At 46.0% G+C, this 22,152-nt stretch overlaps 1 protein-coding gene across 7 annotated transcripts in view; it reads left to right on the top strand.

Annotated features, from left to right (window-relative positions):
• Positions 1-22,152, top strand: part of PNPLA6 (patatin like phospholipase domain containing 6) — a 71,067-nt gene that overhangs the window by 9,826 nt on the left and 39,089 nt on the right. For 6 of the 7 annotated variants that reach the window (XM_044422283.1, XM_044422284.1, XM_044422289.1 and 3 more), the window contains exons 2-17: positions 7,608-7,689; positions 8,447-8,515; positions 13,214-13,301; positions 13,415-13,497; positions 13,852-13,946; positions 14,887-15,027; positions 16,285-16,444; positions 16,691-16,771; positions 17,173-17,301; positions 17,777-17,857; positions 18,285-18,435; positions 19,366-19,449; positions 19,531-19,637; positions 19,937-20,128; positions 21,077-21,154; positions 21,706-21,911. In XM_044422283.1, the coding sequence (XP_044278218.1) occupies positions 7,651-7,689; positions 8,447-8,515; positions 13,214-13,301; positions 13,415-13,497; positions 13,852-13,946; positions 14,887-15,027; positions 16,285-16,444; positions 16,691-16,771; positions 17,173-17,301; positions 17,777-17,857; positions 18,285-18,435; positions 19,366-19,449; positions 19,531-19,637; positions 19,937-20,128; positions 21,077-21,154; positions 21,706-21,911 (1,784 nt within the window). In that variant the 5' untranslated portion in view covers positions 7,608-7,650. The remainder of the gene's footprint in view (positions 1-7,607; positions 7,690-8,446; positions 8,516-13,213; positions 13,302-13,414; positions 13,498-13,851; positions 13,947-14,886; positions 15,028-16,284; positions 16,445-16,690; positions 16,772-17,172; positions 17,302-17,776; positions 17,858-18,284; positions 18,436-19,365; positions 19,450-19,530; positions 19,638-19,936; positions 20,129-21,076; positions 21,155-21,705; positions 21,912-22,152) is intronic. The other variant, XM_044422287.1, reaches the window with a different exon arrangement.

A 22,152-nucleotide genomic window follows, 5' to 3' on the forward strand; every position in this document is an offset into this window, starting at 1 on the left:
CTCTAGCTGCCCCACCACCTTGCTAAAGTTGCTCTGGCCTCCCAGAGACTCAGGGCTCCAGATGAAGGGCCCTAATCTAGTGGGCTATCCCTCAGTGCTGCCTGTGATCAAGAGCAGGGGCAAGCTGCAGATGCTGTAATCGCTGGTGGTGAAGCAGTTGCTTCAGCCCTGAACAATGGCAGCTCAGCTGACGGCTATTGTGAAATCTATTGTGAAATTTTGTTCCCGTATTCATCATCCAGCTGCAGGATGTAACTTTTGCAAGCTGGCCTGGGGTTAACAATAGGAAGCAAGTGGGGGCCGTGAATGAATGTTCAACTGCACTGTGGGACACATTCCTTTGAGGGCTTACAAGTCATTGTCGGTGGAGTTCACTGAGTAGCTTGCCTGTAAGTTGGCAGGTTTGCCCTGTACCAGCATTTGTCTTACATCTACACCACAATTAAGTAGGGGTGTGTGTGCATGTGCTTGCTTCTTGCAGTGTTTTTGAAGTGGAGTCCCAGTGAAAGAGCACTAGGTCCTGCATGACCCTACCTACTGGGTGCAGGTAGAGGCTGGCTGGTGAAGTTGGCTTTGAAATACAGTGCTGTAGTTGCAGCCATAAAATAGGTAACATTGGTGAGTAGGCCCAGACCTGGGGCTTCTTACTCTTCACAACAGAGACAGACAGGCTTCAGTCATGCAGGAGTGACTTCTCTGTTATAACCAGAGCTCCAGGGTCCATCAACTATTACTCATATATACCCTGCTTTCCCCCTCAAAAAGTAGAGTGGCTTACATAGAAGAACACAAATTAGACAGACTTGAACAGCAGCTAAATAGCACTTTAAAACATCAGGGGATGATTTTATGATTTTAACAAGGGTGGATTGAATAATTTTTCTTCTCCACATGCCCACCTGAAAGCACACAACAAAGCACATCTCGTGTCAGGAGGCATTCCAAATCCTGAGCACCATAGTTGTAAGGGCACTCATTCTAATGTATGTCCACCATGGCAGAAATCAAAGAAGGGCCTCTAAGGTAGAACAAATGTCCCAGGCAGCTTTTAAAAGGAAAATATCCTGTCCTGAAGCTATTTGGGACTTTGAAGATCAGTGCCAACACTTTGAATTGAACCCAGAAGTAAACTTGAGAAGGATTGGTGTGATGTGGAAAAGAGCTTCGCTGGATCAGACCAACAAACTTTCTTGTCCAGCATCCTGCTCACACAATGGCCAACTGGTTGCCCTTGAGAAACCTACAAGCCAGACATGAGTGCAACAGTACGCTCCTGCCCAAGTTCACCAGCATACTGCTTCTGATAGTGGAGGAAGCATATAGCCTTATCCTCTGTGAGTGTCCCTAAAGTTATTCACTGTGATGACCATCATTCTATAGAGCAGGGGTCTCAAACTCGCGGCCCCTCGGGCCAATTGCCGGGATGGGCAGGGCACGGGGGAGGGGCCCTGTGGCCTTCAAAGCGCCGGCGGCGCCCAGGCCGGCCTCCGGGAGCGACGCGGGATGAGCGGCCCACCACCACCGCAGTGGTGGAATACTTGATGCGGCCCAGCCTCACCCAAACTCTACTTCCAGCGGCCCCCAGGTAAGTTGAGTTTGAGACCCCCGCTATAGAGTATGCTCTCTATGAAGAACTTTTATCTTTCCTGAATCTCCTACCAAACAGCTTCATGGCATGACACTGGGTTCTAGTATTTGAGAAAGGAAGAGGAAAAAAATCTTGTCCTTTTTCTGCACTTTGCATAATTTTATATAATTCTGTCCTGTCTTCCCTTACTCAACTCTTTTCTAAACTAAAGAATCCCAAATGTTGTAGCCTTTCTTTGTAGGGGAGTTGCCCCAACCCCTTGATCATTTGAATGGCTTTTTTCCTAGCTCTGTGATGTCCTTTTTAAGTGCAGTGACCAGAACTGAACACTATTTAAATGTAGTCACATGACAGATTTGTATAAGAGGAGTATGACATTAGCAGTTTTATGCTGAGTTCCCTTCCTAATTGTGCCTAATATTAAATGTTCCTTTTTTACAGCAGCCACATATTAAATTCCACCCCCCTACCTTTTGGAACTGTCTATCAGAATCCCAAGCTCTTTCTTAGTCTGTCACTGCTAACTCAGATCCCATAAGCTCATACTTTTGGGATATTTTGCCTCACTATGCATCATTTTAAACTTGCTTACGTTGAACCATATTTGGCAATTACATTGAACCATATTTGGAATATTATTTGCCATTTCCATGGCTATTGCCCCAAGTAGGAGAGCTCCTTATAATTCCTTTTTGTTTTAGCCAACCTAAATAATTTGGTATCATCAGCAGACTGGGTCACTCCCAATACCAGATCATTTGTGAAGCATTGGTCCCAATACAGATCCCTGTCAGACCCCACTGTTTATATCACTCTACTGAGAGAGTAGTATTTATTCCAACTCTCTCCTTTCAATTCTTTAGCCATTTACTGATTCATAAGAGGATCTTTCCTCTTATGCCAATGCTGCTACGTTTTCTCAGCAGTCTTTGTTGAGGTACTTTATCAAAAACATCTTAGAAGTTCAAATAAACAATTTATTGACACTCCCAAAGAGTGAGCCCGGATTTACCTATTAATCTTATTTTTAATGATACTTTCAATCTATTCACTTGGAACGAACATTAAGCTAATGGGTCTGTAATTTTCCAGGTCCACCTGCATCCCTATTGAAAAACTGGCATTACATTGGCCATTCTTCAGCCCTCTAGTACGAGGCTGATGTTAGCAACATGTTACAGATTTTGATTAGAAGATAAGGAATTTATATTTGAGTTTTTTTGAAGAGCCCTAAGATGGATAGCTTCTGGGCCTCCTCGCTTATTAACTTTCAGTTTGTCAATTGAGCCAGCTTCATCTTTTGTCAACACTATTTGTCTCAGTTCTTCAGATTCCCTTCCTGGGGGTGGGGGTGGGGGGTCCAATTCAAGGCACAAATATCTGCCCTGTATTTTCTGTGGTGAAGACATTTTCATTGGTTCAGTTCCTCCATAGTCTCCTTATCTTCCTCTAGAACACCTTTAACTCAGTTGTCATCCAGCATCCCACCTGCTTTTCTAGCTGGTTTCCTGCTTCTGATATATTTAAAGAATTATCTGTGGATGACCTTGTGTTAATACTGTGCTCCTCAAACTGCTTTTTGTATCATTCATTGTCTGCTTGCAACTCCTTTATGCAGGCTTGGAGTTCCATTTGGGCATGATTTCTATTTTCTGAGAAAAGTATTTTTTTTTCTTCCCTCTAAAAGTGTCTTTTCTCTAATAGCTGCCTTGAACCTGTGCATTAACCATGCTGCTAACCTCTTCAACTTGGTACTACCTTTGCTAACCTGCAGTATGCATTCTAGCTGAGCTTGTGGGTTTGAATAATTTCCCAGCACTTCGAAGGGTTTTAACCCTCTTGACTCCCCCTTGAATTTCTTTTTCTTTTTTTTATCAATTCCATCACTTTAAAGTGTTGGCTTTTGAAGTCAAATGTGACTCTGCTGGGCATCCTTGGTAGTTTTACATTTAAGCATATATTAACTGTGATAGCACTATGGTTACTGTTTCCAGTTGTGACAACAACACTCACATCTCATTCTAAATTCTGGGAGACACCATTTAGGATATAATCCAGGGCTGATCTCTCTCTGGTTGGTTCTATTACCAACTGTTCTAGGGCACAATTATTTAGGGCATCAAGAACTTTAACCTCTTTGTTGTGACTGGAACATGCATTTATCAGGTTAATATAAGGATTCTTGAAATCACCCATTAATACAATACTTCCCCATTTTGGAGGCTTCCTGATTTTGTTTTCCATCTCAAGGTCATCCTAGGCCTTCTGCTTTCAGAATGATAGCATGTTCCTAGTACTAAATCAGTTTTGGAGCCCAGTGCTATCACCCAGAGTGCTTCTCTGGAGGGGTCTGCTCCTTCAGGGTTTTCTGGTTTGCTCAATGGTATGCCCTCCTTGAAGTACAGAATCCTCCAGTACTCCCTTCCTATAGAGTTTATTTTCATAAATGACGATATCCCACTGGTTTGCTCCATTCCACCAAGTATGTTGTAGACACCCCATCTCTCCAATTTTGACTCAGAGGCTTCTATGCTTATCACAGAAATACTTATACATGGTTTCCCTCCCCGGATATCGTCTTCTGCTATGGTACTTAGGCTTACTTGATCAGCTATCATATTTTACTTAATAGTCATGACCTACAGCTTCCCTTTCCCCATTTGGCCAATTGGAAGCTTTTCATTTTCACTCCCTAAAAATGATCATCCAAATGCTTCTCAGCTCCTGTTGCCTTGACCCCAAGATTCAATTTAAACATCCTCTGCTACCTTTTTAATGTTTGGAATAAGTGCTCTGGTTCCTTTTTGGCTCAAGTGGAGCTTGTCATTCTTCTGTGTCCTGGCTTGTCACAGAATAATCTCCAATGCCTGATAATTTTGAAGAAGTCTTCTTTCATACACCACTATCTCACCCATGCTTTGATTTTGCCTGTCTAGTTTGCTCTGCCCATAAGGACAGGTGATATGTCTGATAAATTCACCTTGGTTTCCAGAATTCATCCTGCTACCTAGAAATCCAGATTTGGTTTCCCAGACTTCATGACTACATTTCTGCACATCTGTTTCAAGAGAACACACTTAGTCCCTGAGAGGCAGGAGGTCATTATACCACATACACACCACAGCTTTTGTACAGCATGTGGCAGTAGAGAGCACTACAGAGAATGTTACAGTGAGGCAGGAAAGAATCCATTTCCTTGGCTACCTTACCCTGTTGTTAATTTCACACAAGAGTTTAACTTGTTTATATGCTGTTAGTTTGTCACTGGGGTACATGAATATAAGCTACCCATGCACTTCCATTCTAGAAAACATTTATCTATTTTAGAAATGGAATACATTAAGAGTGAAATTAGTCCCACAAACAATCGGAGGATCTGTTTCAGAGAATTCAAAAAACTGCACTGTAGGTAGTACAACCAACTGAGCTAAGTCACAAAACTGAGACTGAGAAATGAACCAATCCATAAAGCTGGCCAAGAGTGTAAAGAAGATATAACAGATAGCCATAGTCATATTATACTGCTTTTCTGTGTTTACTACACTCAAAGCATTTCTTAGCAAAGTATTTTTAAAGATCAACAATATTGTTATCCATAGCATCCCACTGTAAAACTGGAATGTTTGCATAATCTAAATATATTTGAAAAGCACCTCAAATCTCAAGACCCTCACTGTGCTGTCCTTCAAATATTCTGGACTACAAATCCAATAAGCCCCAGTCAGTATGGAGAGTGGTCAGGGATAATGGGGTCTGTGGTCTAAACATCTAGAGGATAGCAGATTGGGGAAAACTGATGATCAAAATCATTTATCCTTCCTTACATAGATAGTAATCTCTGACCTATAAGGTTGTAAAGGTCAACATGGTGAGGCTAGGCCATTGTCACATGTGGGCTGGAGAAAGGAACAGGATAAACTGGCTGGCCTAGAGGATAAATGATAGAAGCGCTCTCCTTTGGCATGGTAGTCAAAACAGCCTCTCCTGTATTAAAATAATTTAGTACCTTCCACCTTCCTGGGCCCTAGCTGAATGCCTCAGACTCCTGGCAAGACTTTGTGAGGAGGAATTGCAATATTTACCCTACCATATTGGTTCCTACAGCCTGAATTCAAGAAGGTGGAAATTCCATTTAAGAAGGTACTTTATGTTGCTAATGCTATGTATTATAAGTTTTATAACCAAATGTGTATTAATTCTAGAATCTCAAATCAATTGGATTATAATAAATATTTCCTTTTGTTTACCCTACAGTTGTTTTTGTTCCAGTAGAACAGCCTCCTCTAACCTACTACCCTCTAAATGTGTTGGTCAAGCTGCCTCCAAATACTGGGAGTTGCAATCCAGTACATCTAGAGGGCATTATGTTGTGACACTGAACCACATGGCAACAACTCTCATGCCAGTGTATGAGTTAGGCTTGTTAGTACTTTGATCACTCCATCTTAAGATTTATGCACGCGTGCACACAAGCAGGCATAAATCTCTGTGCACTAACTGGGACCGATGCATTACTTCTCAGGCTGTTCTCATCAAGCCACAACACAGACTAGAGTCCAATCTAAAATGGTGCTCAGATGACCATCAAGTGCTTCATAGGTAGCTGCCCTGATCACAGGTGGTGAGGCATGGACCGAGAATCCTTTCCCACTCACCCTTTTCAAATCAGTATATCATTGACCTGCTTATTCTCTAAACCATGAACATCCTGGCCTCCCCCTGCCCCTGAGTTCATGAAGACTGATGAGAGTGAGGAATCCAGATGTGGTCAGAGTGATGCAATTCAGGTAGGCGTTGATGGCCTACTGCTTCTCAGGCAGCTAATTGCAAGAGATGTTCCACTGTTGAACAGGGATGTCTCCCATGGAGACTGTTGTAGGAGTGAGGCTTTGTGGGGAAAGCCTCACATACTGTGCATGTCACACAAATGTAGCCCCTGTTTTCCCACTGTGTATACTGGTTACTGCTACATACGCAATTTGATACTGGGATGTTCCTGCCATGCTTAGGAATTCTGAGTAGCACAGGAGTGGATGTATCATTTGAACAAAGTCTAAGAACTGTTTGACAATACGAAAGGTTGTGTATGTGGAGGACGGGGGTGTTCCTGAAGTATTAAATATAATTTCTTGGTCCTAAGTCTCTCCCCAAGTCTCCTTCCTCTAGAAAAGTCCCAGAATAAGAGGGAAGGGAGCTGTGTAACATTCTGGCTCCCATCATCTTCTCAGAGGCCTCATAGTTGGTGTTTCTTCTCTTGTGATGTGTCCTTGAGGTTTTCCTTGTCCTATAACCTCCATGTCCCCATGCTTGAATGGGGCTGCTGAGGGCTTTTCAGCTGATCATTCTGCCTGCCTCCTGAAGTGTTTAACTTCAGATGTTGCTGCAACCTACCATATGGCAGAATTTGGCTGCTCTGTACCTTCATGCCTTTTAGTTGGTTTGGGGATGAGGAATCCTGGACAGGAACAGGTATTTTTCAACTTCAGTATATTTTTTGGCAAAGTATACTACCGGGTCATCAGTAATGCATCTTTCTTTCTTTCTTTCTTTCTTTCTTTATTTATTTATTTATTTATTTATTTATTTATTTATTTATTTTTCGATTTATATCCTGCCTTTTTCCTCAAAGTTTAGAAAAGCAATACTTGTCCTTGGAGGCTAGAAACTAGAGATCATCCTGCTAAACTATTTCCATACGTAGCCCTTCCTGGCCTTTTGGAATGGTGCTTCTGCTTTTCCTGTACCAAGTGTCAGGAGCTTGACCCCACCTGCTCTGAGCCATAAGTTCACTGTATTCAGACTTTTACTTCTTGAGGAGCCAGAGTGGTGCCTGCCCCAAACTTGGAGCCTTTCACTATGCATGAAGAGAATGAAAGTATGATCCTCCTTTTCTTAGAGCATGGGACCCACCTCGGTAACTCACCTTTGAAACATCCAGCATTATAAACCTAATTATATCTAAAGGTATGTTTGTAACATTCCTGGAAGCATGCTATGTGAATTTCTTTCTTCCCTGCAGGGTCCTTAATGGAGTGGTCCTGGAAACAAAATTCGTAGCCATCATGGGGCAGAGTGAATCAGAACCACAGGAGGAGCAAGAGGTAATGCTGTCCTGCATTGCACTCCCTGTCTGACATAAGTGGCTAGGGCTGTCCAGCTGAGCATCCACCCCTCCTGCTGCGTAGAATTGCTCCAGTGAAGGCCGTAACAACATGTGTGTCTGGCAGTGTTTCCCTTGTCAAAGTGCAGTTGCTTGACAGCCTACCTATGGCTATAGAGGCCCAGGTTCATTGCTGGACATTAATTTCTCTGCTTTCTTCATGCTTCCAAAACACATTGGTTGGCTGTCCTCCTTTTTATTTAAGGCCTTGAAAATTAATTAATTTGGTTGTTCTCAGAAGATACCTTTATGTATTAACTGGATAGAAACTTCAGATTGATTGCTTAAAACATAAGCTGGTGCCTGGCATGAAATGGCCACCGTGGTGCTCTCCAGGTGAGTTAAGCAATAGCTTCCAGCATGCCCAGCAAATAGAGTTTGTGCTGGCTGAGGGAAAGGGAGTTATAGTCCAACACATCTGGCCAGATGGACCAGACACAATGCTGCATCATAAATCATTTTTATGAGGCCCCATTGGCGAGGGTGTTCAAGGATAGGCTAGACATGCACATGGTGGACATGTTGTGAGCGGAGCTGGCTGGAGCCGGGGGGTCAGACTAGATGGCCCAGGAGACTCCTGGCTTGCTCTGTTTCTTTGTTTCTATTTGACTCTATTTGCTTCCTTGGTGTTCTCTGTTTTTGCATTACCTGGCCCTTTTCCTGTCCCTTAGTGCCTGCTGCGTTCTTTCCCACTGTAGGATGCGCCTCTGATGGCTGTTCTTTCCAACATGAAGATCTTTGTGGAGGATCAGCTCCAGACCAGTATGGTGAGGGGTTTGGAAGGCAGGATGAAAGCATCTGCTGGCCTTGCTTGACTGCTGCTTCCATGGTAGAGCAGTGGGAAACAGCTACTCCTCTGCAGTGCTGGAAGGGCCATAATGCTTTGCATTGCTTCTGCTGGCAAGAGCGGACTCTTATTTGCATGGCTGAACAACTCTGGCATGGACACTGCATTGGAGAATGGGCTGTGGAATGTTGGGAAAAGGTGTTTGTTTCCTGATCATTTTGAAAGTAGATTCTGGAGTATGATCAGACACAGTCCAATCTGAGCAAATTCCCACAGCTCCTGTATGTCATCATTTTAACCTCATTTCTATGTAAATATCTGCAAAGCAACTGTCAGTAAAGCTAACCATCTAACCAATCACATTGGAGGAAAATATAAACACCAATAAAAATAGCATGAAAAGAGTAAGCCAGTTAAATCACCTCAGAAATAGCAGTAGAAAAAAACAGATTGGAACACAGGTAGCACCTAACGTTAGACTCTGAAGTCTGCAAAACAGTTGAGCCTTGACAAGGCTCCCTGGGGAGAACCTTCTGAGGCATTGGCCTAACACTGAGAAGGTCCTGTCTCTCAAGTTTGTCTGGTAGTCATGCTTCTAACATATTTCCTTTGTATTTCCTGTACACACACGTGCTAATCATTTTCGGTTACAAGTCTGGCCTTAGATTTTTCTGATCTTCTTGTTATCAACACCATTGACTCACTATTGTAGCCAGACTGTCAAGACAGGAAAGGGTATAAATGCACTCTAGGCATTGCCTCTGCTGCAAAACAGCACATCAGTGAGGACAATAGTCCGATATCTCAAACCAATATTCAGCAATCACTTCCTTTGAAGGCAGACTAAAACAGCAGTATTTTTATTAATTAGAAAACTAAGCACTTAGCAGACTTCTGTTAGGAGTGGGTTCAGAAGCCTGTATACCATAAACAGAAGGTCCAGTCTATTTGACAACTCACAATACTTCCAATGGCACAGGACTACAGAATAAGGCCTCAGAGGTGTGCTTGTTCAATAGGATTCCCTTAAAGCCCTAGCTCTGGAAATAAGTGTATATGTTGATTTCAGAATCATACAACAGTATTGTTGGAGGGGGCCAAGAATGCCATCGGGTCCAACCTCCTGCTATTGCAGGGCACAAGTTTACACCATCCCACTGAATGACTCCAGTTCAATTTAAAACAGATTCTGTTGCTATATCTCCCTTAAGACCTATATTCTAACATGAACTCTATTGCTGTTGAAGTACATTGTTAATATTAATATTTTAGCATGCACACACACACACACGCAGAGGAAAATACAGAATTCAGTATCTGTCCCTTTTGCTGGGGCAAACAAACTTAGGGAAAAGGCACAACATACTAATGAGGCACTCTTCATTGACCCATCAGGAGATCCTGGAGGAGAAACAAGATGATGAAACACTGGGCTCATTATAAAAAATAGAAGAGGACTGCTGTGTTCTAATAACCTAACAGGGTGTTATGTTTTGCTGGCATCACAGGTTTGCACTATGCGAGTGTTAACCCCTTGTCAAAATAAATCTAACTTGGAACAGAACCAATCCTGCAGGATAAAATTTATTACAGAGCTCAAATGGACTCCTCCTGGCCTTCATACTGGCTTGCTGATATTTTACAAACAGAAATGTACACAGAGCTACCACAGTGCTTTTGGAATAGTATACACATACATGGAATTGATGATGGAGGCAAAATTGTAATTAATTTTTCTTACTCTGTTTTGAGAAGTTGCTGGTGATAAATGGACTCCAATTAGTTTATACAGTTTCACTTTCCCATCCATATAACTAGGGGAAAATCAGTCCTGTAATAACTTCAAAAGTTAAGCTTTTTGTTTTGCAAGCTTGGAAGGTTTGTCTTTTATTTTTAGATTGGCCACTCTGAAAATTAAACACAACACAACAAGTGTGAAGTGGCTCAAATTTGCTAAAAGGGTTTTGCAAATAGTTCAGATGGCTGCTAGTGTGCACAGAAACCCACTGATATAAGAGGAAATTGATCCAAGCCAGTTTAAAGATTAAACAAGCACGTTGAACTGCTGCTGAAGATGACATATTATTAGAGTGATATTCTCCATATAGCATGCTCCAGGAACACTTTGGATTACTCATAATTTCTTGGGACCCCATTCAAGGGTATCTCAACACAGCATGCATTAGAGTAATCTACTCTGGGAGTCACCAGGGAATGAATGCTGGTGGCCAGACCTGCTCTGTCCAGAGAAGCCACAGCTTAAGCTTGTAAAAAGGGCTCCTGCTTCCAGTGCAGACTGAACATCCAGAGCATCACAGGATTAAGAAGCGTTCCCAAACTACAAACATGTTTCTAAAGAGGGAATGTAGCTCCATCAGAAACAGAATATATCCTTCTCATTTGGAAGAAAACTAACAGCATATAGGTATTAACTCCTAGACAAACTCCAAATCTTTTAAAGTAGCATTTAGAAGCAGGACCAATGAAACAGACTCACTAGTCAGAGATCAATGATATCCCTGATCAATATTATTACAGTCACAAAATAATCACCATGTCATTGGGTATAAAGGGGTTGTGCTGGTTTGCTCACAGTTCCTGTCCTTCCTAAGTCCATCTTTGGGTGGTTCTCAGAGATAGCGGGGGAAATAAAAACAAGTATCTCAGATGCTAAAACTCGCCATGTAAATGCCAAATAAACCCGTGCTCAAACTTCATTTCCTTAACAAGAGAACCGCTGTGCTGTCAAACGGGGCACCCCTTTGGTAGGTTCTTCCCACCGTGCAGTAAGAATGCGACTGCCAAGAGCGTCACTGAAGTGGGATTGCAGCCCCCAGTTGAGGGAGGCCCAAGCTGCATGTCATAGGATATAGCAAAGCCATGTTGAAGGGCTCCCACCCAGCTTGTGTAAGCAGAGGGCCTGTGCATCCTGGCTAACCTCTCCATCAACAAGAAAAGAATGTTGTTGGGCAGAACAGTAGTGGAGTTGGAAGGATCATACAAGGTCATTGTGTCCAGCCCCATGCTCTGCTTCCACATGTGGCCAGCTATCTGGCTGCAGACCCACCCCATTTCAGACTAGCAAAGGTGACTTGACACGCTAGCTTGATGTAGAGCTATGCAGGCACTTGCAAAGCTTATAGGTCCTTAACTGTGGGGAGCACCTCTGTCACTGTGTGTGCCCCACTCCTTATCAGCTTTGTCTCCTTGCAAACTTTCCCCTTAAACTTCCCAGTTGCCCTTCACAATTCTTTCTACCTGGTAGCCTGAAGACATTTCCCCCCTTAGAAAGTGCTTAATACCTGCGGTTCACCTGTCTCATGGGGGTCGGGGGAGTGCCTGCCTGCCTGCCAGCCAACATCCACAAGCTATTGGAAAACTGGAAGGCCCATTCTCCTTCCCCCTTGACTGCTTGGGAAGTTAGAGCTCTTCACTCCTAGTTCACCACCCTCTTCATCCCAAAGCTTGTACAAGCAAAGATTTCCCTTCTCTATGATACAGTAGCCTGTCCCAAAGCAAGCCTAATTTGCTTGCCCCTTCCTTTTGCCCTACCTTCTAAGTCTTTTTGACAGCAGGAAGTGGTGTGCCTCCTGGATGTTCTGGATGGTTGAGTGTTTGCAAACTATGGTCCAGCAAGCAGGATGAGTGTTTACACAGCCCAGCGCTATTGTCACCAACCTGACAGTCTGATGTCCTGCACAAACTCCTAAGCAGTCAGCATGATTAGTGGTTGGGGGAGATGTGAGCTGTAGTCCAAAAACACAGGTATGATGTCAAGATGAGGGAAGGCTGGCTTAGCAGAAGGAAGTGTTAGGAAGGGGAGGGTGCCACCTGGTCCTGAGAAAGCAAGACCAGTTCCTGGAAGCAGAACTGGAGAAAGACATGCACATCTCTCTGCCTGGGCAAGATAATGCATGCTGAATTGTCCTGTGCAAAATGCAGTTTATTCCTGCACCAGTATCCCAATATATGTGGTTCTTGGTTTGTTTTCTTGTGCAGCAGCCAGCTCCAGTATCACCCCATTTTGCAGCTGACTGTGTGGGTTATTGAGGTGGGAGCTCTGCAGCAACTGCAGTCAGACCATTGAATGTTGACCCAAAGCACTGCCCAGTGGGACTCTATAGCTGACAGCCCATCTTCATGCCCAGTCTCTGGCATCATGTGCTTCTCTCAGGCTGGGCTCAGGCCAGTGCTAGGGAACAACCTGAGTTCCCTTGTTCCTTGAATGAAAGGGTAGGCTAGCATTTCCTAACCTAGCACACTCCTGATGGGTTGTTACTGCAAATCCTATCTTTCCTTTCCATGAAGGGGAATGTAATACCTGCACATCTGGGGGACACCAAGTTGGGGTAGGATGTAGAGGGCCATGCCTGGAAATGTTCCTGTTTAGTGAATCTCTGTTCAAAGGGTTTCTTTCAGGCCTTGGCTGGTCAGCTGCACTCCCATTCTTTTACTAGAGGTAGACACATCTCCTGCCAGGTTCAGCCAAAGAGGAAGCTCATTCCTCACAGCTACCTGTTCATCCTTGGAATCTGCTGTGCACAGTGCCAGAGCTGTGTTTCGATAAAGTGGGATGGAGCTGCCAGAACATCACCTCTGGGACAGTGAATGAGGTGGCCACAGCCTTTCCAGCAGGCTGCAGGCCATGCTCCCATTAGACTCTAACTCTTTCCAACAGGTGTTGGGTGTTGTGATAGGAGTTGGGCTGTCAGTGCTGCTTGTTGCTGCTTTGATCCTGGTGATGATTCGCCAGTTTCGTCTTCAGAGTAAGTTCCCTTTTGGTTGTGGGAAGCAAACATATCTGAGATGGGGGTTGTCTGAAGGGGACTTGGCCTGCTGTGTTCCTGATCTTGTCACTTCCTTTATGGCTTCCCTGTAGATGTTCAGGCTCAGGAGCAGCCCAAGTATCGATTTCGCAAGCGGGACAAAGTATTGTTCTATGGACGAAAGATTATGCGCAAGGTAACAGGAAGAGCAGGGCCCAGAAGGGGGTCAGAGTGGGTGTGCTGGGCCTGTTTTGCAATGAGTTGGTTTGCCAAGGCCTTGTGCATAATGCAGTGTCTCGGTGGACAGATATGCGTATCCTGGAGCTTGCCTGCGCTCTATGAGGTCTGGATTGGGCATGTTCATGAACATAGCCTGGATAGGCCAAGCTTTGGTAGGCGCTGCTAAAGATCTGCATTTGGCTAGATAAGACTGGCTCTTCCCTGCTGGCATTTGTCATATATCTTCAGAGTTACATACCAAAGGGAATAACCATTTCCTGATTCCTATGTAAGGTTCTTCTTCCACTTATGACCTTTGCTCTCTTGGCAGGTTTCTCAATCTACATCATCCCTTGTAGATACCACCATCTCTGCTTCTCGGCCACGCATGAAGAAGAAGCTCAAGATGCTAAATATTGCCAAAAAGTAAGAATATAAGCCAGAGTAGGGAAAGATGGGATAGTGGGTCCAGGGAGTGTCAAAGACTCTGTGGGTATCTCTGACGATGACCTTGGGACTTTGGGGAGCCTGGGTGGGCACAGCCCAGGATCATGGATGCAGGTTCTGCTACTGAATAACCACCCAGTAAGGAAGCACCCAGACTAACCCCCAAGGAGAACGCAGACTTACCTGTACTTAAGCCATCCCCAGCAGAGGCCTGAAAGCTTCCCAGGAAGCTTCCCTCTGGAGGCATCAGTTACTTTTAGAAAAACTTCGTTTGTGATTACCTGACTTCCAGTGTTTTAAAGACTTCTTGTTGTGTTCTCAGTGGACAACGTAAGTAAGTATCCCTCTGTATTTGACTGCTACAGATGTAACTATATTTCTTTCACACACATACATGCATATGTGCAAAAACATACACAGAGAGAGAGACTAGGCTGTTCTTTGAATGTTTCTCTTAATCTGTTACAGTTCTGCTGTTATGTTCTCTGTGACAATGAGAGCTAGAAACTTTATTTGAAAAAAGAGCCTTAAAGCTTGCATGTTGCTTACCTAGAAATAGCCATAGTGAACCTGTGGCAATTTGGAGATGAAATAGAGGACCTATTCAAGGGATGTGTGTGAAGTGGTTGTCACTTTCTGGTCGTAAAGTTGAGCTGTGTTATTTGGAAGCATGCATACCTACCTCCCGCCCCCAGTAGAAAGCTGGTGAATTCTCCCAAATGGAGTGACAACCACTTCACACCACCTCCTCCAAACGAGTATGGAGGGAAGGTTGGTGCACACTTGTTTGCTTCCTCGCAAAGAGGAGGGATGGATGGCTTGTGCTCTCATGTGAGCGTGGGTATCACCCATTCCTTGTGGGGAGGTCGGCTGCTCTGATGCCTGCACAGGAATTTCAGCTGCTTCACCCTGCCCTCAGGATCCTGCGCATCAAGAAGGAGCTTCCCACTCTTCAGCTGAAGGAGCCACCTCCCTCTGTCCTGGAGGCTGATCTCACAGAGTTTGATGTAGCCAATTCCCACCTCCCTTCAGAGGTGTTATACATGCTGAAGAATGTGCGGTGAGTATGTGCTGCAGGTCCATGTTAGCTTAGCTTGGGGTCTGGATGGAAGCCACACGGCCCGGCACGGCAGCCTCTAGGGCTACCATCCAGTTGAACGTGCCTCTGCTCTGCCAAAGAGGCTTGACTCTGTTTGCAGGATATTAACTCTTCTCAGGAATACAGAAGGCAAGTCGACAGTGCCTCTGCATGGGTGTCTCCACTTAGAGAGGGACAGTGTCCCAGCTCTTGCTAACACATTTCCTCCTCTAGTATTGCTCATCTGTGATATGTATGATACATTCCATGTCAGCACTACCAGATTGTTTCCCACTTTGTAGATCCCTGCAATGTTAGTACCACAGGGGATTGTGGAGCCACCACTAGTGACTTTTCCTCCTGCCTCTGAGGTGTCCAGTAACATGATTGATCTTTGGGTAGCCATGGTAGTCTGTTGCAGCAAAAGCAACAAAGAGCCTTGTGGCACCTAAAAGATGAGCACATTTACTCTGGCAGAAAGTTTCATGGATTATATGAAGCATGGCTTCCAGATCTAGGGAGGTGTTGGCAACACTCTGCATGACTCTGGTGCTCCCACAACTTCAGGGACTGAACCTGGGAAATACTGTTTCCAGTCATGTCCACTACCACGAAGCAGAACCTGAATTTCTGAAAAGAGCATGTTTTGAAAGAATTTTAAATAACGTATCACTAAGCCTAAGGGTCCATATATGCCCGCCCGGCCCTTGAGATCTGCGGGAGAGGCCTTTCTTGCCCTCCACTGTATTTTAAACATCACCTCATCCTGTGTTAGAAAAACAGCTTGGCTATCCATGCGGTTTCTTCCAGCCTATGTGATTTCTTAAAGTAACAGCAGACAGATTCTCTGGGTTATGTGGATATTAAAGCTAGCTACCTTAGGAGCCAAACTTCATTCATATGCGGATTCTGTTTAATGTCAGTGTGTTTCTCAGACTTAATTCCTTGGCATAAGTGGATATCGGAGGGGACTCGAAGGAAAAGGCAGGAGGAGACAAATGTACACCCGATTAGAAAGTTGTCTAGTTCAAGCTTATATGTGGAGTCTGTACCATGGCTGAGCGTGCATGATTGAATGCAAAAGTGAAAGGCTTGGTTTATTATGCCTTCGTTAGCCTGTTAGTGTGCTGGGCATTGTGTGCTGGGCATTGTGTAGTAGGCATATCTTCAGTGTGTTACCACAGACAGAGTGGCATGATGGGGATGTTGTGGTGAAGGTGCCCCCTCACTCTCTTGCAGGGTTCTGGGCCACTTTGAGAAGCCCTTGTTCCTGGAGCTGTGCAAGCACATGACCTTCCAACAGTGTCAGCAGGGTGAATATGTGTTTCGTCCTGGCCAGCCTGATACCAGCATCTATGTGGTCCAAGATGGAAAGCTAGAGCTCTTCTTGTCTGAACAGGTAAGGAGCAGGTGCTCCATGGGACAACCCCAGTTTTTCATGAGTGGCGGAACCCAGCAATCTCCTCACAGCAAGCGCCACTGGGATGATTACAGCTGGGCAAAACTACTGACAACACCCATGTGTTTCAGTGGGGTTAACACCAGAGACTGTGATGCTCATGGCTCAAAGGCCTGAGTTGAGGGGAAGTGATGGCTGCCTTTGACCATGACTAGCTTCTCATGAGTGTTGGTGTATGTCATCCAGGATGGGAAAGAGACCCTTGTGAAGGAAGTATTTCCTGGTGACAGCGTCCATAGTCTTCTCAGCATCCTGGACGTCATCACGGTAGGATCTTGTTCTACAAATAATGGGGTGTCACAGCCCTCTTTCTCCTCCAGCACCCTGCATCTCAGGAATTTCAGAGACCCAGAATGTTAAGCAGCTTCAGCTTGACCCAGATAACCCACTCAGTTCTTATTACCCCTTCACCCCTTCTGGTTCTGGCCCCATTGGATGAGGCTTGACTTGGGGGCCGGTCTCTGAGCTAGTATCAGCCAAGTCTCTACCATACCATGCACCACTTGAAGCAGCAGGAACTGGCCCCGTGAAGTGGGGGCAGGTTGAACTAGGGCCACCCACCCTCTCTTCTGAGAATGGGGCATCTGGTGTGCTTGCTCTGTCCTCCTCCCACCCCTTCAAGCATTCTCTTAAGGGCCTCTTCGATGTCATGGATGGCTTTTCGACAGGGTCACCAACGGCCATACCGCACAGTATCTGCACGGGTGGCTGAAGACTCCACAGTGCTGCGTCTCCCAGTGGAGGCCTTCTCAGCTGTCTTTGAGAAGTACCCTGAGAGCCTTGTCCGGGTGGTGCAGGTGAGCATCTGATGATCATGCCCAGAGCATGGTCCTTCTCTCACTTTCTCTCCCCCTCTTCTGCAACTGCCCTTCCTCCTTTCTGTGCACTTCTGTGCACTCATGAATTGCTTGGTTCTTGTGAAAGGTGTGGTGGAGAAGAGCTTTTGCTTGGGACTTGCTCACAGCTCCCCAGAGGGCTGTGCATGTCCTTTGTGCTAAGGAGCCCTACACTCTTGTTATCTGACTAACGTGGCCCTCTACTGAAAGCGAAGGCAGGCCTGTTCAGAATCTACTGCAGTGTGCTCACTCAGGACAAGAGGTGACTCTTCCAGTAGAAACTAACAGGCATTTCTCTTGCTAGGGATTAACTTTTCCTTGGGCTTGTAACCCACCATGGGCCAGATGCTGGCACTCATCAGGGAACTTGCATCCCTGCTGCCTTGCAGACCTCTACCTGTTATATTCTGCTCTGACTTGCTACTTCTAATTTCAGATCATAATGGTGCGCCTGCAGAGAGTCACTTTCTTGGCCCTGCACAACTACCTTGGCCTGACAAATGAACTTTTCAGCCATGTGAGTTACTGCACACATCTTGTCCTCCTCGATTCTATTTTTGAAAAACTTTCCCCCTCCACCCACCTTCTTGCCACCTGGAACTTGTTTTCAGTGCGAGGATTCATCCCTAGAATGTGGGCAGTAACAGTCAGGGTTCTCTGAGAATGTGCAGAATGCATTCACCTCACCACTGTTCTAGGGCAGTCTTCTCCAACATGCTGCCTTCCAGATGTATTGGACTACAACTCCCATCATTCTCTTGGCCATGCTGCCTGAACACTGCAGACTGACTCATCTGGAGAGAACCCAGTTGAGGAAGGTTGTGTTCAAACATTTGCAATAGAGAGGGTGGGATTTCAAAGCACAAGAAATTTAGGCAGCCCTCATCCCGGAGCTTCCCATCTACTTGTGTGATGGTCCTGAGCATTTTTTTTTCCATCTCCAGGAGATGCAACCCCTGAGGCTTTTCCCCCAGTCAAGCCACCCCTCCCGTACCAGTCCCATCCGCCACAGCAAGCGTGTCATCAGTGCCTCTTCTATTGAGGATGCTAGAGATGGTGCTGTCAGGCAGCCAGACATTTCCTCGAGAGACCAGGGTAAGTGCATCTTAGCTGGATTAGTGAATCAGTGGGGATGCTTTTCTGTTTCTATAGAAAATAGAATTCCTTGCCAGCAGCAAAATGTTTAGTTCTGGGAAGCACAGGCTTGCCTGTGTCTCCTCTCTGGTAAAGCCCCTTCCCCGTAGCTGAATCTGAGGTCCATTAGATGCTGACCCTCAAGCCAAAGCTGGCCGCCTGATGGGTGCCTGTCCCAGCTGGCCTTCTTGCCTCCACTACAGGTGAGGTACAGGTGGTAAGGAAAGCTGACAGGTATTCCTGTGGAAAACAGTAAAGATGTGCTTGGAGACACAGCCAGGGTCAGTGGGACTGGCATGTGCCCTGTCACAGTGCTCCCCAGTGTCTGGGATGAAGTGAGCTTGCCCTTATGCCAAGTTTGCCCTGAATAGCAGCATTTGGCTTTTTTCCTAGTGGGAAAGCTGTAACAGCCACTCTTCAGTACTCCACTGCGTAGGCAGCAGGCACATGTCTGCACTCTGCATCAACAGTGTCCCCTCACTAGTGAAGCTGGGAGCTCATATGCTCCTGCTGAGGACTAGATTCTGCTGGGCCAACATGATGGGAGCCCAACACGCCCCCCATGTTATCCCAGCTACCACCTTACTCTGTTTTCTCTGCCTTGCCTCCCTTTCTTCCTTGCAGTACCCTCTCAGCCTTAGCACTACTTGACATCTAAGCTGGTTATACATGGGCAGAAATATATCTTGTTCATAAGTTATGTTTTGCTCTACTGTGCACTGCCTAATAAAGTTGGATTATTGGATGATTTAAAAGTGAACACAAGTACAAAATAAACTTCTCATGGGGGAGTTTCTACGATCCTTGGCATGTATGAATATTAGAATGTGGGTTCTCTCATCAACATGGTGGATCAGATGCCTGGTGAGTGGCAGTTTCCTATACTTCCAGGTGACTCACTGAAGCCTGGTCTGTTGGAGACCCCTGCTGCCCCACAGTTGAGCCGTTGCATCTCTATGCCAGTTGATATCTCAGGTAAGCCTCCCTTCCCTCTTCGAGGTTTTGCCCGGCCTAGTGTGATATGGGACTTCACCTCACTGCCCTTTTCTCATCCAGGGATCCAGAAGGGCCCCCGCTCAGATTTTGACATGGCCTATGAACGTGGCCGCATCTCAGTGTCCCTTCAGGAAGACAGCTCTGTGTCATTGGCTGGCTTTGCCCGGGTAGGTCTTTGCCACTGGCTGGAATGTTTTGCTGGTGCCCGTGGATTGATCCTCCCAGCCTAGAGGGAGATGAGGCTGCTGAAGATGCTTGTGCTGGATATTCAGACAAGGGTCCCCTGGCACATTTCTTGGGTTGGTTTGCTTGGGTGAAGAGGTGGTACATTTCAGGCCTCCCCTTCTGGGCCTGCTTGGGAGAGATGGTACATTTTAGACCTCCCTTTCTGAAAGCCTTTCCTACAGCTGGCCATTTGACCCTTCTGCCTCCCTGAACTTACCTTATTCTCTCCCATTGTTGATAGTCCATCTCCCATGAACCCCGGGAACGGAAGTCGGTTACAGTGGAGGAGCAGCCGTCTGGGATCTACCGCTACAACTACTGTGAGGATGACTCGGCAACTGGCAACTGCCCCTTTGGCCCATACCAAGGGCGACAGACTAGTGCCATCTTTGAGGCTGCCAAGCGGGAGCTAGTCAAGCTTATGAAGATTGAGGTAGAGGCCATCTCTGCTCCAGTGGATGGGGTTCACGTTAAAGCACCTCCCCTAGTCTTTGTAAGACTCCTGGTCACCGTTATTCCCATTTTCCATACAGGAAGAACTGTGGCCACACGCAAGTTACTCGCCCAAAGCTACGTAATAGTGGGCCAATTAACACATTACTCCAGACATGTGGAAGCTGCTGGAAAGTGCTCCTGCATGATGGTGGTGCCACACCGGGTAGGAAAAGAGACATGGTTCTTGCAGAGATCCCCACCTTGCACTGCGTCTGAGCACCCCAGTGCTGCGTATTCTTGCATGGACTCTCCATTTGAGCAGCATGGCTGTGGAGCTGTTCACTTGGGAAATACCTGTGCACGTTAACCGCTCTGCAGAAGCTTCCACATGCTGGGGTAATGTGTGAACCAACATTGCCTAGACTGGGGGGTCAGTTCCTTCAGTTGGACTAAACGTGCCGTCTGGACATCAGTGTGCTATTCTGTCTCCTAATATGTGACATAAGGTTGAGGCACCTTCACTTGTTTCAGTTTCAAAACCTTGACCATCTAGGTTGGAGCTGTGGGAAAGGGTGACCCTCAGGCCTTGAGAGAACTGCACTCCCCAGGGTCAGATCTAGTTTCAGATGGTCACAGTATTAGTGCTTAGGGAAGGCGGTCTCAGTACAGTACCCATAGTGAGGGTCAGACCAGGGGTTTTGCAGACTTCTCCTTTCTCCGTCTTGCTTGGCAGGGCTTTCTCCTCCTTGCTCAGAATAGTCATTCTGCCCTCTTCTTCCAGGTCAGCAATGCAGGCTGAGAACCTTCATGTGCCGTAAGAGCAGTTGCTGGCCTGGTGCCTCTCCCCCTTCCTCTGCCAGGTTTAGGGGGCACTGGTTTCTGCGGCAGCGTTTGACCTGGTAATCTTTGTGGGACACCCATTGTCACTCTTCTGCTCTTTCCGTAGGATTCCTCCTTATTGAACAACCGAGTATTGCTACACCATGCCAAGGCTGGGACAGTGATTGCCCGTCAAGGAGATCAGGCAAGTACCACTGGTGGCATACAAGTTGGTAAAGCTGCCTGGCTTAGATGAAAAGGGATGCAGTGATTATAGGCAGCCCCCTTCCCTGTGGTATTAAAGAAAAGCCATTAATTGGTGAGGGAACTCGTATAAGCAACGCAAATCCAGAAAGGAGTAGGGAATGTGCACTTTCTTTACATTAAATCCAGGCCTCTGCAGAAGCAGAAGCAGATTTTTATTTGGAATCCAAGGCTCAGTGGACATGTTTTCTTAAAAAGAATCAGCAAATCTTGCATCACTTCCAACCCCTACCTTTTTCTTCTCACACACTTCAGTTCCTTCTGCCTTTCTTTATATGATATACTTTATACACCCTGAAACAGTTCCTGAAATCTTTTTCAAGTTCTCTGCATTCAGAGGCAGGACAAGAAACAGTGCTATGAAACTACATGCAGGCAGATTAAACCTGAACATGAAGAAGGGCCTCTCTACCTTACCCCTTTTCTCTATCCCACGCAGCAGTGAGCTTATTTTCCGAGGGTGGCACAGCTTATGCCGGTCTCTCTTGGCAGGATGTCAGCCTGCACTTTGTGCTGTGGGGCTGCCTTCATGTTTACCAAAGGATGATCGACAAGGCCGAAGATGTCTGCCTCTTCTTGACACACCCTGGCGAGATGGTGGGCCAGCTGGCTGTGCTCACCGGGGAACCACTCATCTTCACCATCAAGGCCAACCGCGACTGCACGTTCCTCAAGATCTCCAAGTCGGACTTCTATGAGTGGGTGATATGTGCACGTGCTCGCAGGCGTGTGTCTGCCATCCAGTGCCGGGCTTCTCTCCCTGCTCACCTGTCTCTGCCATTTCCCCCATGCAGTTGTTCTGCAAACCTGAGCGCCCCCCACCGCACTGTCTCCTGATTCGAGATCGGGTGTGGGGGTGTCAGGTGGGAAACCTCACAGGCAGAATGGAAGAAAAAGGCCAGAGTGCATCAATGGCTTGATTGCAGGGCTGCAATTAAG

The sequence above is a fragment of the Varanus komodoensis genome, unplaced genomic scaffold (assembly GCF_004798865.1).
Source record: "Varanus komodoensis strain SLA01 unplaced genomic scaffold, ASM479886v1 scaffold124, whole genome shotgun sequence".
NCBI classification, from domain to species: Eukaryota; Metazoa; Chordata; class Lepidosauria; order Squamata; family Varanidae; genus Varanus; species Varanus komodoensis.